The 24,356-nt window shown below is 47.6% G+C and overlaps 1 protein-coding gene across 1 annotated transcript in view; it reads left to right on the forward strand.

Annotated features, from left to right (window-relative positions):
- Window positions 1-10,635: 10,635 nt before the first annotated feature.
- LOC127056907 (galactose-3-O-sulfotransferase 2-like) overlaps window positions 10,636-24,356 on the forward strand; it is a 61,302-nt gene continuing 47,581 nt past the window's right edge. The window contains exons 1-2 of the mRNA XM_050965238.1: window positions 10,636-10,805; window positions 11,588-11,776. Of these exons, the coding sequence (XP_050821195.1) occupies window positions 10,636-10,805; window positions 11,588-11,776 (359 nt within the window). The remainder of the gene's footprint in view (window positions 10,806-11,587; window positions 11,777-24,356) is intronic.

Here is a 24,356-nt window from a genome sequence, read left to right on the forward strand (position 1 = left end):
CTCTGTTCTAGACCCCAGTTCTCACTTCTAAAAAGAGCAACTTCCACCTCCCTCATAACCAGGGTGGAATTAGCGAGCCACACCTGCCAGTGAGATTCCATCCCCTTATCCATTCTCTCAGGGCAGGGAAGCGTCAGGCTGTCCATAGCTTGGAAACCAAACTTGGTGAAACAAATCCTGTGCATGAGTTCTTCATGAGGGCTAAGGTGTTGATCCATTTTGCACAGCAAGGTCTTTGACTTGAAAGTGAATGAGAAATGGTTGGACCAGTCTTGGAAAATGAGCAGTTACTCTGAGTCACATACCTCAGAAATGGCTTGGCTGGAAAACTTCCAACTTAGATAGAATTCCACAGGAGCTTCAGACAGGGCAGGAGAGACATCAGGTGGAAAGAATTTATCAGGATAACTAGTATGTCTCAATTCAGGCTTAGAATGGAAATGCTTTCAGATTTTGCCATAAAGTCACTATTATGACCCCATAATAATCAATGTTTTCTAAAAAGATAGAAAAATTGAAAACAATTTCAGTACTTATTGAATGGGAAGAGATTGGCACTAAACAATTGTAAGTCCATGGTAAGTATAAAATGCTACATTTCCATTTAATTAAGTTTCATGTTTTACACTGGAGAAGAGGAATCACAGAAATAGATAATTCTAGGGAATGTTAGTTATGCATTCAATAGCACTTTGTGTGTAGACTGTGTGATGTTGCAGTCTATATGATTTTATAAAAATTTGATAATGGGTGAATATAATGTAACTCTCTGAGTTCCCACCCCCTCCTCAATGGAAAGACACCAGATTAAAGATGGATTCCAGTTCAGGTGACATGATCACATGTCACTACAAGACTTCAAGCCTTCATTCCTCCCAGCCTGACTCACAGGAAGGCCTGCCTGCAAACAGAGCCATCCAATCAATTGTCCTGGTTAATGGGAGTCATCAACATTCCAAACCACCATTAATGGCCCACACTTTGCATAATTACAATAGGCCCTCAGAGTTATATTTCATATTTCTAGATTCAGATACAAGAGTGTTACATTTATACAAATAGGATGATCACACTCAGTAGATTATACATTTTGTAATGATACCTTACAAGAGCCCTTTTACATGAAACATATTCCAGGGACAAAAGGATTCCCGCCTTATGCAAAAGATATATAAAGGGGTGGAACAGAACAAAGGGAGGGAGAAGCCATCATGAAGAATCCCCTAGCTATCACCTGAGCTAGAACAAGAGCTTTACCAGGGGCAAGAATTGTGCCCAGGCCTGGAAGGTGGCCATTCTGAGGAAAAAACTTACTGAAGCATCTCTGAGGGTGAGATTATCTGTATTCAGTTTGATTAGATATAGATTTGCGCATTTTATTTTATTTTGCTTGGTGACTTACTTTGTTCTGTCTGTTACTACTTGGAACCACTTAAATCCAATTTTCTGTATTAAATAAAATCACTGTTTACTTATTAATTAACTCAGAGTATGTATTAATACCTGGGGTAGCAAACAACTGTGCATATCTTTCCATCAGTGTTATAGAGGGCAAACTATTTATGAGTTTACCCTGCGTAAGCTTCATACAGGGTAAAATGAATTTATTTGGGTTTAGACCCCATTGGAAGTTGGGTATCTGAGTGCTAAAGACAAGCACACTTCTGTGAGCTGTTTTCAGGTGAACCTGCAGCCTTGGGGCAAGTAATTCAGACCCTGGGTCTTTGCTGGAGCAGACAGGAGTGTCTGGCTCAGCAAGACAGGGTGCTGGAGTCCTGAGCTGGCAGGGAAAACAGGAGCAGAGGTAGTCTTGGTACATCAGTTGGCAGCTCCCAGGGCGGTTTCTGTGATCCAACCCATCACAGACTGTTTCACTGCTTCCCCTAGTCGAGTCGGAGAGGGGCTATGTAAGGGGATTGTAAAACCACACATGTTGGCAGAGGGCTTCTGGGGTAAGGTTAGCACTGAAACTGCTTTTAAATCCTTTTATGAAACTAACTAGCTTTTCAGTTGGGAGTCCCTTTAAGAATGGATCCCTACCGAAAGAAGATGTGAGTGTTACTGTCTAGGATCCCCACTATCATACGGTTAGAGCACGTCAGTGTTTCGATGTATTCATCCTCACAATATCCCTGTGGGATACTGTTACTCCCATTGTACAGTTGGGGAGTTGAGTCCTAGAGACATGGAGCGCTAGATCCATCTAACTGCTGCTTTAGATGCCGAAGTCCAATGTTCAGGCCCTATTGCTCTCCTCAAAACTCCTGCTCAGCTGCTTCCTCACCCTGTGGGCTCCTAAAGTCTCTATATTTCTGCTTGTAAAGTCTCCTAGCTACCTAAAAATCTGCCAGGGAGCATATGCACAGCTATTAACACATTCCGGCACCTATCTCATGCATTCAGGCACCTATCATATTGCTTATTGTAGCCACTCTACAAATCAAAGCTGTTCGAATGACAGTCTTCTGTTGTTTGGGCCATCCCCTGGAGTTGAGTGATAGGGTGCCCAGAGGGGCCCCTCTCCCGTGTTCTTGGGCATCTGGGTGAGGAGGATGTGGAACTTGTCGAGGAGGGCAGGCAGTTACACAATGGATGCAGTGGGGTCTGTACTCTAGTTGCCTTTCTTACAGCTCCAACAGATGCCTCATCATGTCCTCCTGCGTGTTCCGATCATGCTCACTTAATGCTTTCCTGGCCTCTGCCACCATGCATTCAGCTGTGCCCTGTCAGTGCGGGAGGACTGCATGAGCTCTGAAAACGTCATTGTGAGTGTGTTTTTTTCCGCCTTCTAATCTGCGATAATCTCAGGAACAGAGTTGATGCGGGGAGCATAGTAGCATTTGCAGCTGCAGGGGGAGAAAAGGGAGAGTAGGCTTTTAAGAAGATACATTTCTGAAAACAAAAGGGAGACTCTTTCACAGTGAATCAAGCAATTTACAGCAGACAGCACATGTGTTTTAGGTATAAGGTTGCATTTTGCCTTTTATATTGAGTGCCTGCTGATATGGTGACACATCACACATGGCTGGGCAACAGAATTCAGTTTGCAGGCAGCCATGGTAAGCCAAAGGGTATGTGGGATTGGCTTCTTCCGTGTTCATAATATGTGGGAATGGTTTCAAATTGCAATGCCCTCCTTTCCGATAGCAACAAATGCCAGTTGGGTTTGCCATTTAAGAGGAGGGGCTGCGGTTGCCATTTAAAAGGAGGGGTGCGGTTTTGGGGTGGATGTGCAGCATAACACCTCTCCCCCTCCCCCCCGCATGGCTATTCTCCAGGCTGATCCCTTTTAGCCAAGTGCAAACAGCCCAGTGTGACCGGGATCTAATGTGTCAGGATCACCAAACAGAGAGGATTACTGTTCTCTTACAAAAATTCCCGTATTTCAGCCAGGTGATCATGAATGATGTCACTCTCTGGAGCTGACACAGAAAGATAAAGACTAAAATGTTGCATGAATGCGACCAAAACCCAGGACCATTCCTGCCATGCTTTGTGCTGCAATGATTCCAGACCACTTGCTACTGGATTGGCGTGGTAAAGTGTCCTACCACGGAGGACAAAATAAGGCAGCCCTCCCTAGAAACCTTCTGCAAAGGCTTCCAGAGTACCTCCAGGAGAGCTTCATGGAGATGTCCCTGGAGGATTCCTGGTCCATCCCCAGACACGTTAACAGACTTTTCCAGTAGCTTTACTGGCCGTGAAGGCATCCCAATTGTTTGGGAAAATCGAACATTAAACACAATTGCTTTTAACCCCTGTAGTGTTGTTACAAATGTGCACTCACCAGAGGTGCCTTCTCTGCCTTCAAGGTCCAGAAACAATATGCCATGGGAAGGTATTGGCTCCAGAGTGGATGGGTCCTGGCTGCTGGGGAAAATGGATTCTCCACTTGCCTGCTGCACATTCTCCTGCTCCTCCTCTTCCTCATTCACAAAATCCTCATCCAAGTTGCGTAAAGCTGCCACCTTGCAGGTGTTCACGGAGAGTGTTGAGGTGCTGGTAGGGTCCTCCCCTCGAATCGCATGCAGCTGATCACAGAAGCAGCATGTCTGGGGCTCTGAACTGGAGCGACCGTTTGCCTCCTTTGTCTTTTGGTAGGCTTTCCTCAGCTCCTTAATTTTCATTCGGCACTGCTCTGTGTCCCTGGTGTAGCCTCTGTCCACCATGCCCTGTGTGATTTTGGCATATATATCAGCATTTCTTCTGCTGGATCAGAGTTCTGCCTGGACAGATTCTTCTCCCCATACAACAATCAGACCCGGTGTCTCCCATTCGCTCCATGCAGGAGCTCGTTTGTGATTCTGGGACTGCATGGTCACCTGTTCTGCTGAGTTTGCCAGGCTGACCAAACAGGAAATGAAATTTAAATGTTCCTGGTGCTTTTCCTGTGTACCTGGCTAGTGCATCGGAGTTGAAAGTGCTGTCCAGAGTAGTTACATTGGAGCACTCCTGGGTTAGCTCCCAGAGGCCAGTACCATCGGATTGCACAATGCTGTGTTTATAGTACCCCAAATTTGACCCAGCAAGGGCGATTTTAGCGCTACTCCCCCTGTTGGGAAGGAGTACAGCAGTTAATTTTAAGAGCCCTTTAGGTTGGCGGAACGGGGTTGGTTGTGTAGACGCGTTCATTATGAAATCGACCTAACATCACTAAATTCAACCTAACCTCATAGTGTAGACCAGGCCTTAGGTTCCCATCCCCTTTTTTTCTAATGCATAGTTAATTATTTGTAATGTAGATGAAGAGGAGAAGGAGTGAGACCCAAAAAAGCCCTGGCAAGATGCAGCCACCACACCAAAGTGCAGCATGGAGACTCTGAAAGGAACAGAAAAAGAGGCAGAACCTATGAGTGAGCAGGTGAAGGAAGAAAGAGGGGTGCTTCCAACTGGTGGGGACCTCCAGCTCATAACCTGAATGGTCTCACACTCTTTAGAGATGTCACTGCTATAGATTTCTTATGATCTTCCCTTAACCCTATGGCAGTGATTTAACGTACTGCCTTGTGAAAAAGAGGCATAGCTGAGACTGGACAAGGAGGAGGGACTCTCACCAGGTTGCAATCTAGTCTGGATGCAGTGCCATAAAATACCGACCAGCTGCAAGAAAACTAATTGAAGACCATGAGTCTGATTGCCACTGTCTTACTCAATTTACACCAAAGTAACTCCAGTGAAATTGGAAGGTAGTATAAAGCCTGAGTGCCCCACCTCCGTATTGACCAAGCTAAGCAGTCTGTTGCCATATGATTATTGCCTGATCCATTTTCTTGCTTCCATCTTAAGATTTTTTTACTTGCTGTTTGTAAAATAAATCAGAAGCATCGATTTTATTGTATTTACATATATAAGCGGGGGAATGGTCCTGCTATTGTGGGGAACTTATCTGGCTTAAAAATTAAGAACATAAGAATGGCCATACTGGGTCAGACTAAAGGTCCATCTAGCCCAGGATCCTGTCTACCGACAGTGGCCAATGCCAGGTGCCCCAGAGGGACTGAACCCAACAGGCAATGATCAATTGATCTCTCTCCTACCATCCATCTCCACCTTCTGACAAACAGAGTCTAGGGACACCATTCCTTACCCATCCCAGCTAATAGCCATTAATGGACTTAACCTCCACGAATTTATCCAGTTCTCTTTTAAACGCTGTTATAGTCCTAGCCTTCACAACCTCCTCAGGTAAGGAGTTCCACAAGTTGACTGCGCTGTGTGAAAAACTTCCTTTTATTTGTTTTAAACCTGCTGCCCATTAATTTCATTTGGTGACCCCTAGTTCTTGTATTATGGGAATAAGTAAATAACTTTTCCTTATCCACTTTCCCAACATCACTCATGATTTTATATACCTCTATCATATCCCCCCTTAGTCTCCTCTTTTCCAAGCTGAGGAGTCCTAGCCTTTTTAATCTCTCCTCATATGGGACCCTCTCCAAACCCCTAATCATTTTAGTTGCCCTTCTCTGAACCTTTTCTAGTGCCAATATGTCTTTTTTGAGATGAGGAGACCACATCTGTATGCAGTATTCAAGATGTGGGTGTACCATCGATTTATATAAGGGCAATAATATATTCTCCTTCTTATTCTCTATCTTTAATGATTCCTAATATCCTTTATCCCCGGTGAAATGAGCTAGCGGAAGGATCTGAGTCCTTGCTCCCACTTCTTTTCACCCAGACTTCAAGGGCTCCCCTTCCACTCTCCTATCTGGCAGACTCCTTGTAAACCCAACAAGGCTGGGCCCAGGATTCCTGGAGGGCTCAACCCCCAACCTTGTCGTGGTCACTTAAGGCAGGGGCTAAGATGTCCCCACTGCAGGGTGCTCTCTTTGCACTGGTCGCTTCCCTGACCCACTGATCATTGCATATAGTTCAAGCAAACACAATTTATTAAATAGCAATCAATTTTAAAAATAAGAAAAAAATGGGAAAGGTTAAAGGAAAACCCATCAACCTGCTCTGTGGGCATGAGGACATCACGAACAGTCATTGCTGGAATGTAAGAGAAGTTCATAGTCAGTTCCTCACACGTCCCAGGTCTCCTGCCCAGGCCTTGGCTGTGCTGCAGGGATCCTGCAGGTCGGTTTCTTGCGGTGGCCACATGCCTTCAGGCTGTAGGTGGCGGGACCCTTCTTCCTGTTGGGGTTACAATTCCCCTCCCAAGTCTGGCCTATAAGGCCTCTTGGCTGGAGGTGTCTCCCTGCACTGGGTGTGCTGCCTAGGGTCCCCCCTCACTTTCCTCAGCTGCTCACCGCACCCCGCTCCAGACTGCTCCAGCTCCACTCTGCCTCAGCACTGCTGCTCTGCCTCCAGCACGGCTCCCTGGGCTGCTTCTCTGGCCCCTCTGGCTCTGGTTGCTGCAGCTCTCCTCCCAGCACAGTTCTGTTCCCTGGGCTTCTTCTGTGGCTCTGCTCCCAGCACTGACCTACTCCCTGGGCTGCTTCTCTGGTTCTCACTAACAGAAGTTTCCAGATCACAGACCCTAGTTCTCATGGGGGACTTCAAGCACCTTGACATCTGCTGGGAGAGCAATATAGCAGTGCAGACAATCCAGGAAGTTTTTGGAGAGTGTTGGGGATAACTTTCTGGTGCAAGTGCTGGAGGAACCAATGAGGGGCCATGCTCCTCTTGACCTGCTGCTCACAAACAGGGAAGAATTGGTAGGGGAAGTAGAAGTGGGTGGCAACCTGGGCATTAGTGACCATGAGATGGTTGAGTTCAGGATCCTGACAAAAGGAAGAAAGGAGAGCAGTAGAATATGTACAATGGACTTCAGAAAAGCAGACGTTGACTCCTTCAGGGAGCTGATGGGCAGGATCCTCTGGGAAGCTAATATAAGGGGGAAAGGAGTTCAGAAGAGCTGGCTGTATTTCAAAGAAGCCTTATTGAGAGCGCAGGAACAAACCATCCCAATGTGCAGAAAGAAAGCAAATATGGCAGATGACCAGCTTGGGTTAACAGAGAAATCTTTGGTGAGCTTAAACACAAAAAGGAAGCTTACAAGAAGTGAAAACTTGGACAGATGACTAGGGAGGAGTATAAAAATATTGCTCGGGTGTAATCAGGAAGGCCAAAGCACAATTGGAGTTGCAGCTAGCAAGGGATGTGAAGGGTAAGAAGAAGGGTTTCTACAGGTTTGTTAGCAACAGGAAGAAGTTCAGGGCAAGTGTGGGACCCTTACTGAATGGGAAAGGCAACCTAGTGATAGATGATGTGGAAAAAGCTGAAGTACTCAATGTTTTCTTTGCCTCGGTCTTCACAGACAAAGTCAGCTCCCAGACTGCTGCACTAGGCAGCACAGTACAGGGAGGAGATGAGCAGCCCTCAATGGTGAAAGAACAGGTTAAGGACTATTTAGAAAAGCTGGACATGCACAAGTCCATGGGGTTCGATGCAGTGTATCCGAGAGTGCTGAGGGAGTTGGCAGATATGATTGCAGAGCCATTGGGCATTATCTTTGACAACTTGTGGCAATTGGATTGGACGATTGGAAAAAGGCAAATATAGTGCCCATCTTTAAAAGAGGGAAGAAGGAGAACCCGGGGAACTACAAACTGGTCAGCCTCACGTCAGTCCCTGGAAAAATCATGGAGCAGGTCCTCAAGGAATCCATTTTGAAGCACTTGGAGGAGAGGAAGGTGATTAGGAACAGTCAACATGGATTCACCAAGGGCATGTCATGCTTGACCAACCTGATTGCCTTCTATGATGAGATAACTAGCTCTGTGGATATGGGGAAAGCAGTGGACGAGATATACCTTGACTTTAGCAAACTTTTGTTACAGTCTTTCACAGTATACTTGCCAGCAAGTTAACGAAGTATGGATTGGATGAATGGACCATAAGGTGGATAGAAAGCTGTTTAGATCATCAGGATCAATGGGTAGTGATCAACGGCTCGATGTCTAGTTGGCAGCCAGTATCAAGCAGAGTGCCCCAGGAGTCGCTCCTGGGGCCAGTTTTGTTCAACATCTTCATTAATGATCTGGATAATGGGATGAATTGCACCCTCAGAAAGTTCACAGATGACACTAACCTGGGGGGAGAGGTAGATATGCTGGAGGGTAGGGATAAGGTCCAGAGTGACCTAGACAAATTGGAGGATTGGGTCAAAAGAAATCTGATGAAGTTCAGCAAGGACAAGTGCAGAGTCCTCACTTAGGATGGAAGAATCCCAGTGTGACGGGTTTGGTCACAGAGACCCCCCCTTGGGACTGTTACCTGATGTGCTGAGACTACATCTGAGCCCATGTTCTCTGCCAGTCTGACCCTCCAGAACCCTGCCTTGTTGAGCCAGACATGCAAACCTGATGCAACACAGACCCAGGATCTGAACAACGCCCCCAAAGCTGCAGACTTAACTGAAAACAGCTTAGCAAGTGCTCCTGTCTCCAGCACCCATACACTCAGCTCCCAATGGGATCCAAACCCCAAATAAATCCTGTTTACTCTGTATAAATCTTTTATATTCTCTCTCTTGTGGGCGGAAACCCCTTTGTTCTTCTGTGCAAAATCACAGCAACAAGATGGAGTTTGTAGCCACCTGGGCAAGTCACATGTCCATGAATGGTTTGGCTTTTTGCAGGCTGGCGCCATTGTTTACATGTTAGTTTGAACATTCCCAGGAAAGCTCAGATGTGGATTGGTGTCTCCCAAAGTTCATTGTCACCCAAGTGTTTCTTGATTGGGCACTTACTGAGAATAGTCCCTTCTCAAGAAGCTGACCAAATGCTTCACTGAGGCTACTTAGAATCAAAACACATTGAGATACAAGTACATAGCCAATATTCATACCTTTAACTACAAAAATGATACACACATACAGATAGTATAATCATAACCAGCATGGCCTGCAAAGAACTGAGTCATGCATGGACATGTGACTCCAAATTCCATCTTGCTGTGATTTTCCACAGTCAGAACAAAGGGGTGTCCTTCCAGGGGCAGTGAATATAAAAGGCACTGAAAACCCCTCCATCTTGTCTTCACTCATGCTTCTTACTTCTAGAGGAACCTTGCTGCAAACTGAAGCTCTGAACGACCCATCCCCGCGGGGGATGTTCTCCAGAGACTTGATTTGAACCTGCAGTTTACTCCATCACTGCTACAAGTCTGAACCAAGAACTTTGCCATTACTGTATGTAATTGATTCCATTTAACCAATTTTAGCTCTCATCTGTATCCTCTTCTTCGAGTGATTGCTCATGTGTATTCCACAATAGGTGTGCATGCTTGCCATGTGCACCGGTGCCGGAAGTTTTTCCCCTAGAAGTATCCTTGGGGGGAAGCGCCCCCTGCAGCCCCTGGAGTGTCGCCTCCCTGACGCGGTATACGGGGAGCTGCGCACTCCCTCCCATCCTCAGTTCCTTCTTGCCGCCAGTGAAGGTGCATCAGAACTGCTCTGCTCCAGCTTTGCTGTAGCTCGTCCCCAGAACTGTTTGTTAGTTTAGTACCTGTAGTTAGTTAACGTAGTTAGTTTAGTTAGTCAGTGAGCCTGGGCCAGGGCATGCCCCAAGCCCCGGGATTTAAGTTGTGCGGTTCTTGTTGGCGTTCTGTGCCAAGAAGCGACCTGCATACAGACTGTTTCTGATGCTTGGGAGAAACCTATATCAGCAAGAGGTGCAAGATTTGCAAATGGTTTAAGCCTTGGACCACAAGAGAAAGGGACATTAGGCTATGAGCCATTCTGGTGGAGTTGGCACTGACCCTGACACCGGCACACCGCTCTGAGCTGGTACCGCAATGTCAGTACGCGGTGATCCACCGGTACCATCGACCAGTCAGCGCCGCTCTCCATCCACGGGGCACACCAAAAGGGCCAAGAAGACTCCCTCTTTGCAGCGGCACCGAGGGAAGTCTGGGACAGAGGCTAGGCCCATGTCTGGCAGTCCTCAATCCCCATCGGGGCCCTAGACCTCCAATTCACGTAGAGCGGAGTAGCCCAGCCCCTTCGGAACAGGCCTTTCCAGATGTCCAGATGCTGTCCACACCTGAAGCCCTCCAAGTGGCCCAGGATGTCTTGTCCATGCCTGTGCCCGGAGCGCCACTGATGTCGGCCCCACGCTCCAGAGGCAAGCCTCTGCTAGGATCTCCGCAGTGAGCCCCGGCTTGGTACCGGTCTTGGTCAAGGGAATGTTCCTGTTGTCGATCACCGCCCAGCATCTGCTCGGGGCAGAGTCCACGTGGATTGCCCTTGATGCCGACCAGACTCTCGGGCTGGGTTCCATCCGACACCAGTCCTCCTCAGAGAGCGGATATCAACAGGACCGCAGTGGACGTCATTGTCGGGACGCTCATCCTAGGTACTGTACCTGGAGTTCAACCAGGTGGTGGATCCTCCAGTACCAGCCGACACCCAAAGCACCGCACCGGCCTCTTTGCCCCACCCAGAGGAGGCAATTGCGGCCCCGCCTCTCTCCATCCCACAGGAGGACTTTAGGGCCCACCAAGAGCTCTTAAAGAGGGTGGCAGCAAGCCTCCATCTCCAGGCAGAGGAGATGGAGGAGCCCTCGGACTCCTTGTTCAATATGTTGTTCCTATCGGCACCAGGTGGGGTGGCCTTGCCGCCCCATGAAGGATTGGCTAAAATTTCAGATGCCTTGTGACAAACACCAGCCTTGTTGGCCCCTATATAAAAAAAGGCAGAATGCAAGTACTTTATACCCACTAAAGGGCATGAGTACCTATATACCCACTCAGCGCCCAAATCCCTGGTGGTCGAGTTGGTCAACCACAGGGAACAACAGGGTCAGCTAGCCCCGACCCTAAAGAACAAAGACTCTCAGAGGCTGGACTCTTTCAGAAGAAATATTTATTCATCTTTGAGCTTCCAGTTACGAGTGGCAAACCATCAGGCCCTCTTGGGTTGGTATGAATTTAATCTGTGGGGCTCCCTGCCTAAATATGAGGTCTCCCTCCAGGAGCATGATAAGAAGGAGTTCAGGGTGCTGGTGGAGGAAGGGGCAATGGCAGCTCAGGCTTCCCTGCAGGCTGCCTCGGATGCTGCGGACATGGCCGTATGTTCAATGGCCTCTGTGGAGTCTGTGAGACGGGTATCATGACTCCCACTCTCCGGGCTCTCCAGCGAGATGCAATCTTCCATGCAGGATCTCCTGTTTGATGGAAAAGCTCTGTTCACAGAGGAAATAGATACAAGGCTGCATGGCACGAAGAACTCCCGCATGACCCTCCAGACTCTGGGTCTCTGTGTCCCGGCTCCAGCAAAACCTAAGTTCAAGCCGCAGCAGACTCCAACCTCAGCCGCCCTCCCAAAGTATGAGGCAACCTATAAGCAGCAACGGGACTATAAGAGACTCCCTCACAGGCAGTCTTGGCCTGCCCCGCAGCCTGGACCCTCCAATGGCAAGGAGGTGGGGAAAAGGCAATTTTGATGGGAGGCTCAGGGGCAACCCACCAGTCCTCATCTGGGATCCAACCCCAATAAAGCTTCCCTTCTCCAGCCAGTTGTATACTTTCCTCCTGGGATGGTCTCGGCTCACTTTGGACTGACGGGTCCTCAACACCATCTCCCGGGGTTACACTCTCCAGTTTACTTCCTCCCCACCCAACCACCCCCCACCTCATCCCTCCTGGGGGACCCCTTGCATGCAGCTTTGCTCAAGCAGGAGGTGGGGCAGCTCCTTGGACTAGGAGCGATAGAGGCAGTGCCCGAGGAGTTCATGGGCAAGGGATACTACTCCCATTATTTCCTTATCCCAGAGGCCAAAGGGGGTGTCAGGCCCATGCTGGACCTATGAGGTCTGAACCAGCACATGGTGAAGCTCAAGTTCCACATGGTCTCCCTGGCCTCCACAAGTACTCCTGTTCTTCTTACTGTAAACAAGGTATTTCTCTGCAGGGGAAAGAAATTTACAAAGGGAAGTTGCACAGTTGTGTCATGAAGTGTTCTGTCCCTCAGGCTGATCATTGGGATGTTTAGAACATGTTACTAAACTTAATTCAGGTTTTGTTTTCACTTTGCAATTTCACAAACTGTTCTGAAGGGATCCTGCAAGGTGCTGAGCACCCTGGTTTTGCACCGTCAAAGTCCTTCAGCACATGCTTAACTTTAAGCACATGAACTGTTTCACTGATTTCATCTCTGCACGAGTGTTTTGTAAGATCAGGGCCTGAGTGCTTTGCACCCTGCCAGACCGAGTCCTTGAAGAGTTCTAAAATTCGATATTGCCAGTTTTTTAAATTGAGCTGAAGATAATGTGTTTTAACCTGATTTATTAAGTTAGTTTCAGTTTGACAGTGAACATGCAAAGCCAGGGCCTTGTCATCTTGTTTCATCCAGCATGGCAGAGACCTCTCACCGGGAGAAGCATAGTCTAGCACAGAGGTGGGCAACCTGCAGCCCGCAGGCTGCATGCGGCCCATCAGGATAAGCTGATTGTGGGTCAAGAGACAGTTTGCGGATGTTGACTGTCCACAGGCATGGCCCCCCGCAGCTCCCAGTGGCTGCGGTTCGCTGTTCCCAGCCAATGGGAGCTGTGGGAAACGATGGCCAAGAAAGGTGAACTGCAGCCACTGGGAGCTGCAGGGGGCCATGCCTGTGGAAAGTCAACGTCCACAAAATGTCTTGCGGCCCTTAATCAGCTTACCCTGATGGGCCGCATGTTGCCCACCGCTGGTCTAGCACTTTTCTGAAGCAGAGCCAGCCAGCTCATCCCACAGTGATTCTGGGCCTCTGGGCCAATGAACATGACATCAGGAGTGGGGCTGAGGCCCTGCACATGCTCCAAACCTCCAATGTGGGTGAAAGGAATCCTCTGTGGTTGGTACCACACTGAGCAGAAGTGGCAGCCACCTGCGTGCGGTTGCATATACCCCTGCATCAAACCAAGGAGGAGCTTTTGCATGAATCTCAAGCAGCTACTTGAATCCCACTGCAAAGTAGGTGCAGATTTCCTCTGGTTCTTTCTGGATTGACCTTCCCCTCAGGATCAGTTGGGCTGGTGCATACAGGACTGGGACTACTGTGGACCCCACATGCTCAAGAGTGAGCTTTGTCTTACTAGAGGCAAACATAATACACTGGCTCGATGAGTGTGATCATGTCTTTCGCTAGTGACTGGTTTACTGTGAGGAGAATAGCATATCTAGTGTGATACAAGAGGGCCAGGGAGCAGTGGGAGAATGGTAGAGGGGAGATATATAAGCCCTTGGCTAATTAAGGTGTGGTTCCCTGTTGTAACGATGTGTAGCTCGGGGGAACACGCTATATAATATAATATAATATAATATAATATAATATAATATAATATAATATAATATGATTGTGTGATATTTAATGCAAAGTTTGTCATGTTGGGTGTGTTTGGAAGGCTCATGATGCATTGAGCATTGTTGTTATAGTAATCATTGTTATAGTAATGTTATAGGTTGTAATTTCATGTATATAATTATGTGGCTGAGAATGTGTCCTCATGGCTTAAAGCAAGCCCAGGCAAAAACTCTCCAGAAGCAAAGGGGCAGTTCACACTTCATCAAGGCATGTATGGGACAAACCCAGCCCAGCCTCACAGGAACAAAGGACACTGGCCTAGGCAACAGCAAAGGATCTGTTGGACTCTTGAATGAGTCACCCCCTACCCCTTTGGTCAGTTTGGGACTGCGATGAGGTAATGCTCCCCTGACTCTGAAGGCAGGGGCAAAGCCAAGAGGGAAGAAAGGACATGATAAACGAGAAAGACGTTTGCCATGCTCTCTCTCTTTCTCTCTCTCTCTCTCTCTCTCTTCCACCTACATCTATAGACACCACACCAAGCGACTGAAGTGCTGATCAAAGCGGAGAGCCTGACTAAAGAGCAACCAGCCAGCCTGTGGTGAGAAGCATCTAAGTTTGTAAGGGCACTGAAAGTCTTAAGATCAGCTTAGAATGCGTTTTGTTTTTATTTCATTTGACCAAATCTGACTTTTTATTCTTTGACTTATAATAACTTAAAATCTATCTTTGTAGTTAATAAATGTGTTTGTTTATTCTACCTGAAGTAGAGTGTTTGGTTTGAAGTGTGTCAGAGACTCCCCTTGGGATAACAAGCCAGGTACATATCAATTTCTTTGTTAAATTGACAAACTCATATAAGCTTGCGGTGTCCAGCAGGTATAACTGGACACTGCAAATTGAAGGTTCCTAAGGTTGTGTCTGGGACTGGAGATATTAGCTAGTGTCATTCAGTTGTGCAATCCAAGGATTAGCTTACATGCTAAAGGCTGTGTGTGACCAGCCCAGGAGTGGGGGTTCTCTCAGCAGAGCAGGGTAAGCCTGGCTCCCAGAGTCAAGGATTGGAGCGACCTAGCAGATCACCAGTCCAGATAACAGCAGAGGGGAACATCACACCTATAGAGTAGGGAGGGTTGCTACAGGTTAATTGGAGCACCGGTAGTCAGTTAAGGCCCTGTCAGGAACCTAATAAACCCCCCTGCTTCAGACAATCAAGATGTGCGAGAAAGGAGAGAGGACTGGAGTTTGGAGGTGTGTTGCTGAGGAACCGAAGGAAGGGAAAGACTCCCTCCCCCAGTGTCAAGGACCGAAGGTAACCCTACCCAAGGGAGAAGAGGGTAAGAAATCCGCAGGGGTTGAGAGGGGCTGGGGCTCAGAATGAGGAGCAAACCCAGACCACTCCGCCGTTTTCTTCCTCTACCACCTTCTTGGGCCACTAGTGGGGCCCTTGGCACCCCAAGATGTCAGACTATACCAAAGGATTTCTGTATGATTTCTGTATTCTGTATGGCTTCTGTAATAATGCCATAAGGAGGTGTATGGTAGATAGATTGAATGTAAACCCCTCCCTCATAGTTTAGAGACCCCAAAGTAGTGTTAATTAGAAGGTCTTTTTCTTCTTTTCCCTGTGAGCAGTTTACAAGGCCAAACTGCTAATTGTGTCAGCACATCCTTATCTCAGAAAAGAGAAGACCTTGCAACTGTTCCTCAAACAGCATACAGAGACTTCTACTCTTCTCCCGTTCTTTATCTTGCTTGTTATGTATGTCATATGGTAAGAGGGTTAAGCAGTTTTGTTATACCCTAAGAGTGGTTAAAGTCAAAAGATTTATATGTTGAACTAAAGCTACAGAATGCATGTGAATGGATATTGTGTGTGAATAGAAGATTAATGGTTAGGAATACCAGCCTAAGAGTTACAACTTCACTATCGATGGGCTGAAGAATGTGCTAACTGGAGATAACCGGATAACCCCCGGAGGGCAGACTGGAATCCACCCAACAACCCCAAGGATGGGAGAACCAAAGAACAAGGTAACATCTGGCAGCCGTCACAGAGCCATCATGGATTTCCCATCTGCTGATTGATTCAGCAACAGCATGATGAAGCCACCTCCATAGACTGGCACAGGAATAAACTCCTATAAAAATAGACCCTAAAGACTAAGGACTTTGAATCTGGTTCTGCAACCACCTCCAGAAGCATCGGCTGCGCATCTAACAAAGACTCAGCTCCACCCTCGTGCCCAGGTTACCTGGCCAGTAACTTGGCATGAGTAACCTCTAGGCTGGTAACGATAACAACTTTGCAGAACTTGTATGTGTATGTGTGTGTGAGTAAATGGAATGTAGTAAATATAACTGCCTTCTTGCTTTGATTCTTTTGTGTGAGTACATGGGATAGAATATTATTGATTACTTGTTTACTGTGCTTCTTTTTGTATTCACAGTAAACGTGGCATTTTGCCTCATCCCCTTATAAGGAGGCACCCTGGCTCCCCGCCGCACCTGACAGGGACGAGCCAGAGCAGGTACCTCAGTGGGCGGAGTCACCACCACCTGTCCCCGCCCCCCCAGAAGTCAAGGGGCGGGACAGGAAGTATAAAAGCCCGGCCCAGCCTGCCCCGTGCTCACTACCCAGAGGAGCGCTGGCCTGGCCTGCCTCGGGCCCGGTATCCGGAGGAGCGCTGGCCTGACCTGCCCCGCGCTCACTACCCAGAGGAGCGCTGGCCTGGCCTGCCTCGGGCCCGGTATCCGGAGGAGCACTGGCCTGCCCTGCCCCGCGCTCACTACCCAGAGAAGCGCTGGCCTGACCTGCCTTATGCCCGGTATCCAGAGGAGCTGCCGGAGCTTCCCGCCGCCCAGTATCCAGAGGAACCCATGGTCTGGGACCCGCTGGACAACGCCAGCAGAGGACAGGTACCTAGAAAGGGGGAGACTGGAAGTGGCCCGGGGGTAGCCGACCCCAGTCTGGCTTTTGGGGACCCTGAATAAGTGTGTTGCGGCCAGGATTCCCCACTGACTGCAGCGAACCCTTGCCGCTGCTAGGGCCCCGGGCTGGGACGCAGTGGAGTGGGAGGGCCTGCGTCCCCCCTGCCACCCTTCCAAGGGTGGCAGACTTCCCCCTCTCCCTCGCCAGAGGAGGCCTGCTGTATAGACTTATGGCTTAAATCGCAGCGCAGCCTCTGCCTGAGAACCTGAACTGCTTACTGCCCCGCCCTGCCCCAGGGCCGGGTTTATAGACTTTGTGTTTGCTCAGCCTGCTGACAGGCCTGAGCTTGAACTGCTTACTGCCCCACCCTGCCCAAGGGCTGGGCTTATAGACTGTGTTTGCTCAGTCTGCTGACAAGCCTGAGCCTGAACTGCTTACTGCCCCGCCCTGCCCCAGGGCCGGGTTTATAGACTTTGTGTTTGCTCAGCCTGCTGACAGGCCTGAGCTTGAACTGCTTACTGCCCCGCCCTGCCCCAGGGCTTGGCTTATAGACTGTGTGTTGGCTCAGCCTGCTGAAAGGGCTGAGCCTGACTGCCTCCTGCACGCCCTGCCCAAGGGCCTGGGCGTATAAACTTTGTGTGTACTCAACCCTGCTGAAGGGCTGGGATTCTGCCTTGTTTACAGACCCTCTATTCCCTCAGCCCCTGCTGAGGGGTTCGGCCTACACGGACTGCTGCCTGTAGGGAGGCGCCCTGGCTCCCCGCCGTGCCTGAGAGGGACAAGCCCCAGCACCGGACCCTTACACCCTTTTAAAAGATCCCATTGGTTTTTATTTTATTGGTACAACAAAAAGCAGGAGCAATGAGTGGCAGCTTAGCCCCCCGCCAAGAAAAGCGCGGGACCCATCATACCAACATCGGCCATTTTGTCACTAAGTTCTTACATGGTCACCATCAATGTAGCCTTTGAGTGCTTATTACAGGCTTACAGCTAAAGATATCTCTTCTTTGGGGCCTGCTCCTTCTCCTATCAGCCTGAATGGTGCAGAATCAAGCTCCTAGTGCAAAGGGTGCTGGGCTCTTTTCCTGTTACATTCATGGCACGCACACTGAGGAATTAGATAAAATACTCTTTCTGAAAGGTTGCAATGTCACTCTACTTTATTTCTCAAAATCCAGAACCTTACCATACAAGAACCAAAAATAGAGTGAGACAAAGCAGGCTGCTCTGTAAGACAGAGGCACAACTCACCCCCATCTAACTGACTGCTGAAAGACCCAGACTGCATGTTTCCCTACAGAGCCCACAGCTGGCAAGCATGACCAGGAAATCCCCTGAGAATTTGAAGTGTTAGATTATAATTTTAGCCTTTTTCCAATGACAGCCATTGTGTGTAGCAATCATATAACACATAGAGATAATCTGTTTGGAGGGAACAGTACACTTTTGCTGGTGCTATCCCAGGGAGTGTGTGAGGAGCAGGCTGTGGCAGGGTGTGTGTGTATGTGTCTTGCTGCTGGCCAGCCTGACTCACTCTGGGCTCAGCTCCAGCCCAGACTTTAAAAAAGGGAAGAAGGAGAATCTGGGGAACTACAGCCTCACCTCTGTCCCCCCAAAAATCATGGAGCAGGTCCTGAAGTAATCCATTTTGAAGCACTTGAAGGAGAGGAAGGTGATCAGGAACAGTCAATACGGATTCACCAAGGGCAAGTCATGCCTGACCAACCTAACTGCCTTCTATGATGAGATAACTGGCTCTGTGTATATAGGGAAAGCGGTGGACGTGATATACTTTGATTTCAGCAAAGCTTTTGATATGGTCTCCCACAGTATTCTTGCCAGCAAGTTAAGGAAGTATGGATTGGATGAATGGAACATAAGGTGAATAGAAAGCTGGCTAGACCATCGGGCTCAATGGGTAGTGATCAGTGACTCGATGTCTAGTTGGCAGACGGTATCAAGCGGAGTGCCCCAGGGGTCAGTCCTGAGGACTGTTTTGTTCAATATCTTCAATAATGATCTGGATGATGGGATGGACTGCAGGCTCAGCACGTTTGTGGATGACACTAAGATGGGGGGAGAGATAGATATGCTGGAGGGTAGAGATAGGGTCCAGAGAGACCTAGGCAAATTGGAAGATTAGGCCAAAAGAAATCTGAATAGGTTCAACAAGGACAAGTGCAGAGTCCTGCGCTTAGGATGGAAGAATCCCATGCACTGGTACAGGCTGGGGACAGACTGGCTAAGCAGCAGTTCTGCAGAAAGGGACCTAGAGATTACAGTGGACAAGAAGCTGGATATGAGTCAACAGTGTGCCCTTGTTGTCAAGAAGTGCTAATGGCATATTGGGCTGCATTAGTAGGAGCATTGCCAACAGATTGAGGGAAGTGATTGTTCCCCTCTATTGGGCACTGGTGAGGCCACATCTGGAGTACTGTGTCCAGTTTTGGGGCCCCCATTGTAGAAAGGATGTGGACAAATTGGAGAGAGTTCATCGAAGGGCAAAAAATGATTAGATGCCTGGGGCACATGACTTACGAAGAGAGGCTGAGGGAACTGGGGTTATTTAGTCTGCAGAAGAGAAGAGTAAGCAGGGATTTGATAGCAGCCTTTAACTACCTGAAGGGGGGTTCCAAAGAGAATGGAGCTTGGCTGTTCTCAGTGGTGACAGATGACAGAACAAGGAACAATAGTCTCAAGTTGCAGTGGGGGAGGTCTAGGATGGATATTAGGAACAACTATTTCACTAGGAGAGTGGTGAAGCACCGGAATGGGTTGCCTAAGGAGGTGGTAGAATCTCCATCCTTAGAGGTTTTTAAGGCCTGGCTTGACAAAGACCTGTCTGGGATGATTCAGTTGAGGTTGGTCCTGCTTTGAACAGGGGGTTGGACTAGACGATCTCCTGAGGTCTCTTCCAACTGTAATTTTCTATGATTCTATGATACTGCTTCCAATCCAGACAGTGTGGGAGAGAGAGATGGTGCCACTTTGCCTTCTCCTCAGTGGCTCTAAACTGTGTAATAACTCACAGATAAGTGACCACACTGGTCTTTCTAAGCAGGCGCATTTAGGCTTAAGGTTTGCTGGACAAATAAAAAAATAGAAAAAAAAATTAGTTTGCAGCTCACCTGGAACAATTGTTAAAAAAAACTTTCAGTGAACTGAAAAAGCTGAAAAAATTTCATTTCAAAATGCTGTGTTCAGCCTGAAAGGAAACATTTCATTTCATTGTCAAGGTGTTTTTAAACCTTCCTTAACAATAACATTGAAGTAAAACAGGCCTGCACAACTCGTAAAACGGCACGGGCCACATTACTCCAAAGAAAACAGCTGAGGGCCGAACCCCCCTGACCCCACGGAAACACACCCCCCTAGGACCTCCCGGCCCCACAAAAACACCCCACCCCAGCACCACTCAGCCCTGCAGAAACAAACCTTCCTTCCCCAGCCCCGCCCCACCAAAACAGCTGTGGGCCAAAAAGGAAGGTTGGGGGTGGGGAGGTGATACTTGATTTTAAATGAACCAGGGGTTCCCAGCTGAAGAGGTGGCTGGAAGCCCTCAGGGGCAAATTAAAGGGCCCGGGGCTCTGGCAGCTGGGGAAACCTGGAGCTTTGCTGGACTGGGGCAGGGATTTAAAGGGCCCAGAGCTCCAGCCACTGAGGGGAGCCTGAGCCCTTTAAATCCCAGCCCCAGCCCATCCGGTGGAGCCGTGGCCAGGATTCAAAGGGCTCTGGGCTGCCTGCAGCCACAGGGAGCCCTGAGCCCTTTAAATCTCAGCCACGGCCGGGAATCTCTGCTGGCAGCCCAGAGCCCTATGAATCTCAGCCGCTGATATTTAAAGGGCTCTGGGCTCCCTGCCGCCGCGGGCAGCCCAGAGCCTTTTGAATCCCCGCCGCGGGCCGCACAGTGAGCCTCCATGGGCCGCTTGTGGCCCATGGGCCGTATGTTGTGCAGGCCTGAAGTAAAATTTGAAAGTAAAAGTTGTTTTGCATTGAAACACTGTTTAGAAAATGTTGAGAACAAAACCTTTTGATCTTTTTAAAGTTTGGTTTCCCCAACCAAAATGATTTGGTGAATTCTGCATAAATTTGCTAAATGTTCCAGTTCTCCAAAATCTGCGCTCTTCAGCCAAATGAATTGTGCAAAATATTTTACCCAACTCTTGTCAATGGTGCTCAAACCACCTAAGGAAAACTGTGTGCAGCAGAAGATTGAAATCAGAACTAAGTCTGTCAAGGAGCAGATGTTATCTAAAAGGTGTATACGCATGTCATCTCATGGGGTCTAAATAGCCCCAGACCTTTGGCTTTCGGGGGCCTGTGTATAAAGTATCTGTGCCAAGTACGTGGAAAATCAGCAGCTACAGCATGTGCCTACAGAACAGTTGAGGAGTTTGGGAGTGCCCAGGGATGGGGATGTATGCAAGTCATTCTATCACTACATCACTTTTAAACACAGTGTTCTGCTGATCAGTGTCCTTTGGCCTCTTGATAGGCTATATTTTAAACTCACAACCTTGATTCAAACTGGAGCAGAGGTGATCTGAGAGCAGTGATTTCCCTACACCCCCCCTTGAATTTTCCCAACATCCCCCCCCTAATTTTGTGAACTAGTTACATGCCAATTTAGTGACTGTTTGGAAATTTGAATTAAAATTGAAATATTAATACACACTTTAAAAGCATACACAGTGTATCATGAAATAAATGTATCTGAAAAAGTATAATAGATTTGAAAAGTATGAACATAGACTAGCTTCCTTATACAGCTGCTGTTTTTTATGACAATGTCAGTGCTTTCATTTGGGTGATGTTGGTCAACCTAATAATTTCAAATGATGATTTGTAAGCAAAGTCTAAATGAGCTCTCCCTGACACCTAGTGATGAGCTGGGGGCTGGGGAGAAAAGCTTCAGGACCAGATTGTATTTACATTCACACCTAATCTACCTAGGTATCCAGCAAACAGAGCTGTGTTGTCCAAGTAATAGATTTTCGCTGGGGTTCAGTTACAAATCACTTGAATGCGGTGAGGGGGAGAGTGAAATATTGTTGTTCTTATTGTATGAGTAAAGGGCAGTAGAACTGTACTTAGCCTGTGCTGATTGAGGGCATCGAGAGAGGGTGGGGGACCTGTTCCTCTCCACTGTTTAAAGACAGAGCTGATTAGACTCCATGGATAGTCTTTTGTTCTGTTATGTGACCACTGCAGCTGAAATCACTGATAATCAGGTCTATGTGCTTAGTCCTGCTGTGAGGACAGTGTTTCTGGGGAAGAGATGGACCAGACTACATTAGCAGTGAGGTTCCCCCACTGAGAGCTCAGCTGAAATCACTGAGAGCTGGGTCAGACCAACTTGCAGAGGTCACAGTGGCAGGTGGCAGCAGAAGGTGACTGTGCAGGGCCATTGTGAACAGAGTGGTGGAGTGAAGGATGGTACAACAAACAGCAGTGGCCAGAGCAAACAGTGAGCAGCTGGAGAAACAAGCAAGGTGCCTTCTTGCCCCCCACCGTGTTGTCCTTGGTCAGTGGAGACTCAGCATTCAGAGGTGCTTTCATGGGAGATGTACTCACATAAAAGCACCTCTGAATGCTGTCTCCACTGACCAAGGACAACACCGGTGAGTGGGGTGCAGTGGAGGGAAAAGTGAGGGACATGTTAAATAAACATTTGTTTGTTGGACTATATTTTAGTGACTTTGCTCCAGAATGCTAGATTTGTAACTTAGAATGGAAACTTATATAAATATGTTTCCTAGTAGGCCTAGATTTTTAAAATGCATTATTTGCCAAGGTTGTTATCTCACATCCTTGATATCTTGGGAGGTCATTATGTTGGGGAGTTTCTGTACTAAACATTTTTATTATTATAATTAATTTTTACATAAGAATGGCCATACTGGTTCAGACCAATGGTCCATGTAGCCCAGTATCCTGTCTTCCGACAGTGGTCAAGGCCAGGTGCTTCAGAGGGAATGAACAGAACAGGTAATCATCAAGTGATCCATCCCCTGTTGCCCACTCCCAGCTTCTGGCAAATAGGCTAGGGACACTCAGAGCATGGTGTTGCATCCCCCTCCATCCTGGCTAATAGCCACTGATGGATCTATTCTCCAGGAATTTATCTAGTTCTTTTTTTAATCCTGTTATAGTTTTAGTCTTCACAGCATCCCCTGGCAAAGAGTTCCATGGGTTGACTTTATGTTGTGTGAAGTACTTCCTTTTGTTTTTTTAAAACCTGCTGCCTATTAATTTCATTGGGTGACTGCTAGTTCTTGTGTTTTGTGGAGGATTAAATAGCATTTCCTTATTCACTTTCTTCAAGCCAGTCAAGATTTTATAGACCTCTATCATATCCTCCCTTAGTCGTCTCTTTTCTAAGCTGAAAATTCCCAGTCATTTTAATTTCTCCTCCTGTTTCATACCCCTAATCATTTTGGTTTCCCATCTCTGTACCTTTTCCAATTCCAATATATCTTTTTTGGAATGGGGTGACCAGATCTGCACACAGTATACCAGGTGTGCAGGTACCATGGATTTATATAGAGGCAATATGATATTTTCTGTCTTATTATCTACCCCTTTCTTAATGATTCCCAACATTCTGTTTGCTTTTTTTGACTGCACATTGAGTGGATGTTTTCAGAGAACTATCCACAATGACTCCAAGATCTCTTTCTTGAGTGAGGAAGGCTAAAAGCCGCATTGAACTGGAACTTGCAAAGGAAATCAAAACCAATAGTAAAAGGTTCTACAGCCACATAAATAAGAAGAAAACAAAGAAAGAAGAAGTGGGGCCGCTATACACTGAGGATGGAATGGAGGTTAAGGATAACCTAGGCATTGCCCAACATCTAAACAAGTACTTTGCCTCAGTTTTTAATAAGACTAGTGAGGAACCTTGCGATGATGGAGGGATGATAAACGGGAATGTGGATATGGAAGTGGATATTACTGCAACTGAGGTAGAGGCCGTACTTGAACAGCTCGATGAGACGAAGTCGGAGGGCCCGGACAATCTCCATCCGAGGATATTAAAGGAACTGGCTCGTGAAATTGCGAGCCCGTTAGCGAGAATTTTTAAGCAATCGACGAACTCGGGGGTTGTGCCGTATGACTGGAGGATTGCTAATGTAGTTCCTATTTTTAAGAAAGGGAATAAGAGTGATCCGGGTAATTATGGGCCTGTTAGCTTGACGTCTGTAGTATGTAAGGTCTTGGAAAAAATTTTAAGGGAGAAAGTAGTTAAGGACATAGAGGTCAATGGTAATTGGGACGAATTGCAACACGGATTTACTAAAGGTAGATCGTGTCAAACCAATCTGATCTCCTTCTTTGAGAAGGTGACGGATTACTTAGATAAAGGAAATGCGGTAGACATAATTTACCTAGATTTCAGTAAGGCGTTCGACACGGTTCCGCACGGGGAGCTGTTAGTTAAATTGGAAAAGATGGGAATGAATATGAAAGTTGTAAGGTGGATAAGGAACTGGTTAAAGGGGAGACTCCAGAGGGTCGTATTGAAAGGTGAACTGTCAGGCTGGAAGGAGGTCACTAGTGGAGTCCCTCAAGGATCGGTTTTGGGACCGATCTTATTTAACCTTTTTATTACTGACCTTGGCACAAAGAGCGGGAATGTGCTAATAAAGTTTGCGGATGACACGAAGCTGGGGGGTATTGCTAACACGGAGA

This window comes from Gopherus flavomarginatus, chromosome 8, assembly GCF_025201925.1.
Source record: "Gopherus flavomarginatus isolate rGopFla2 chromosome 8, rGopFla2.mat.asm, whole genome shotgun sequence".
In the NCBI taxonomy this organism is placed as follows: Eukaryota; Metazoa; Chordata; order Testudines; family Testudinidae; genus Gopherus; species Gopherus flavomarginatus.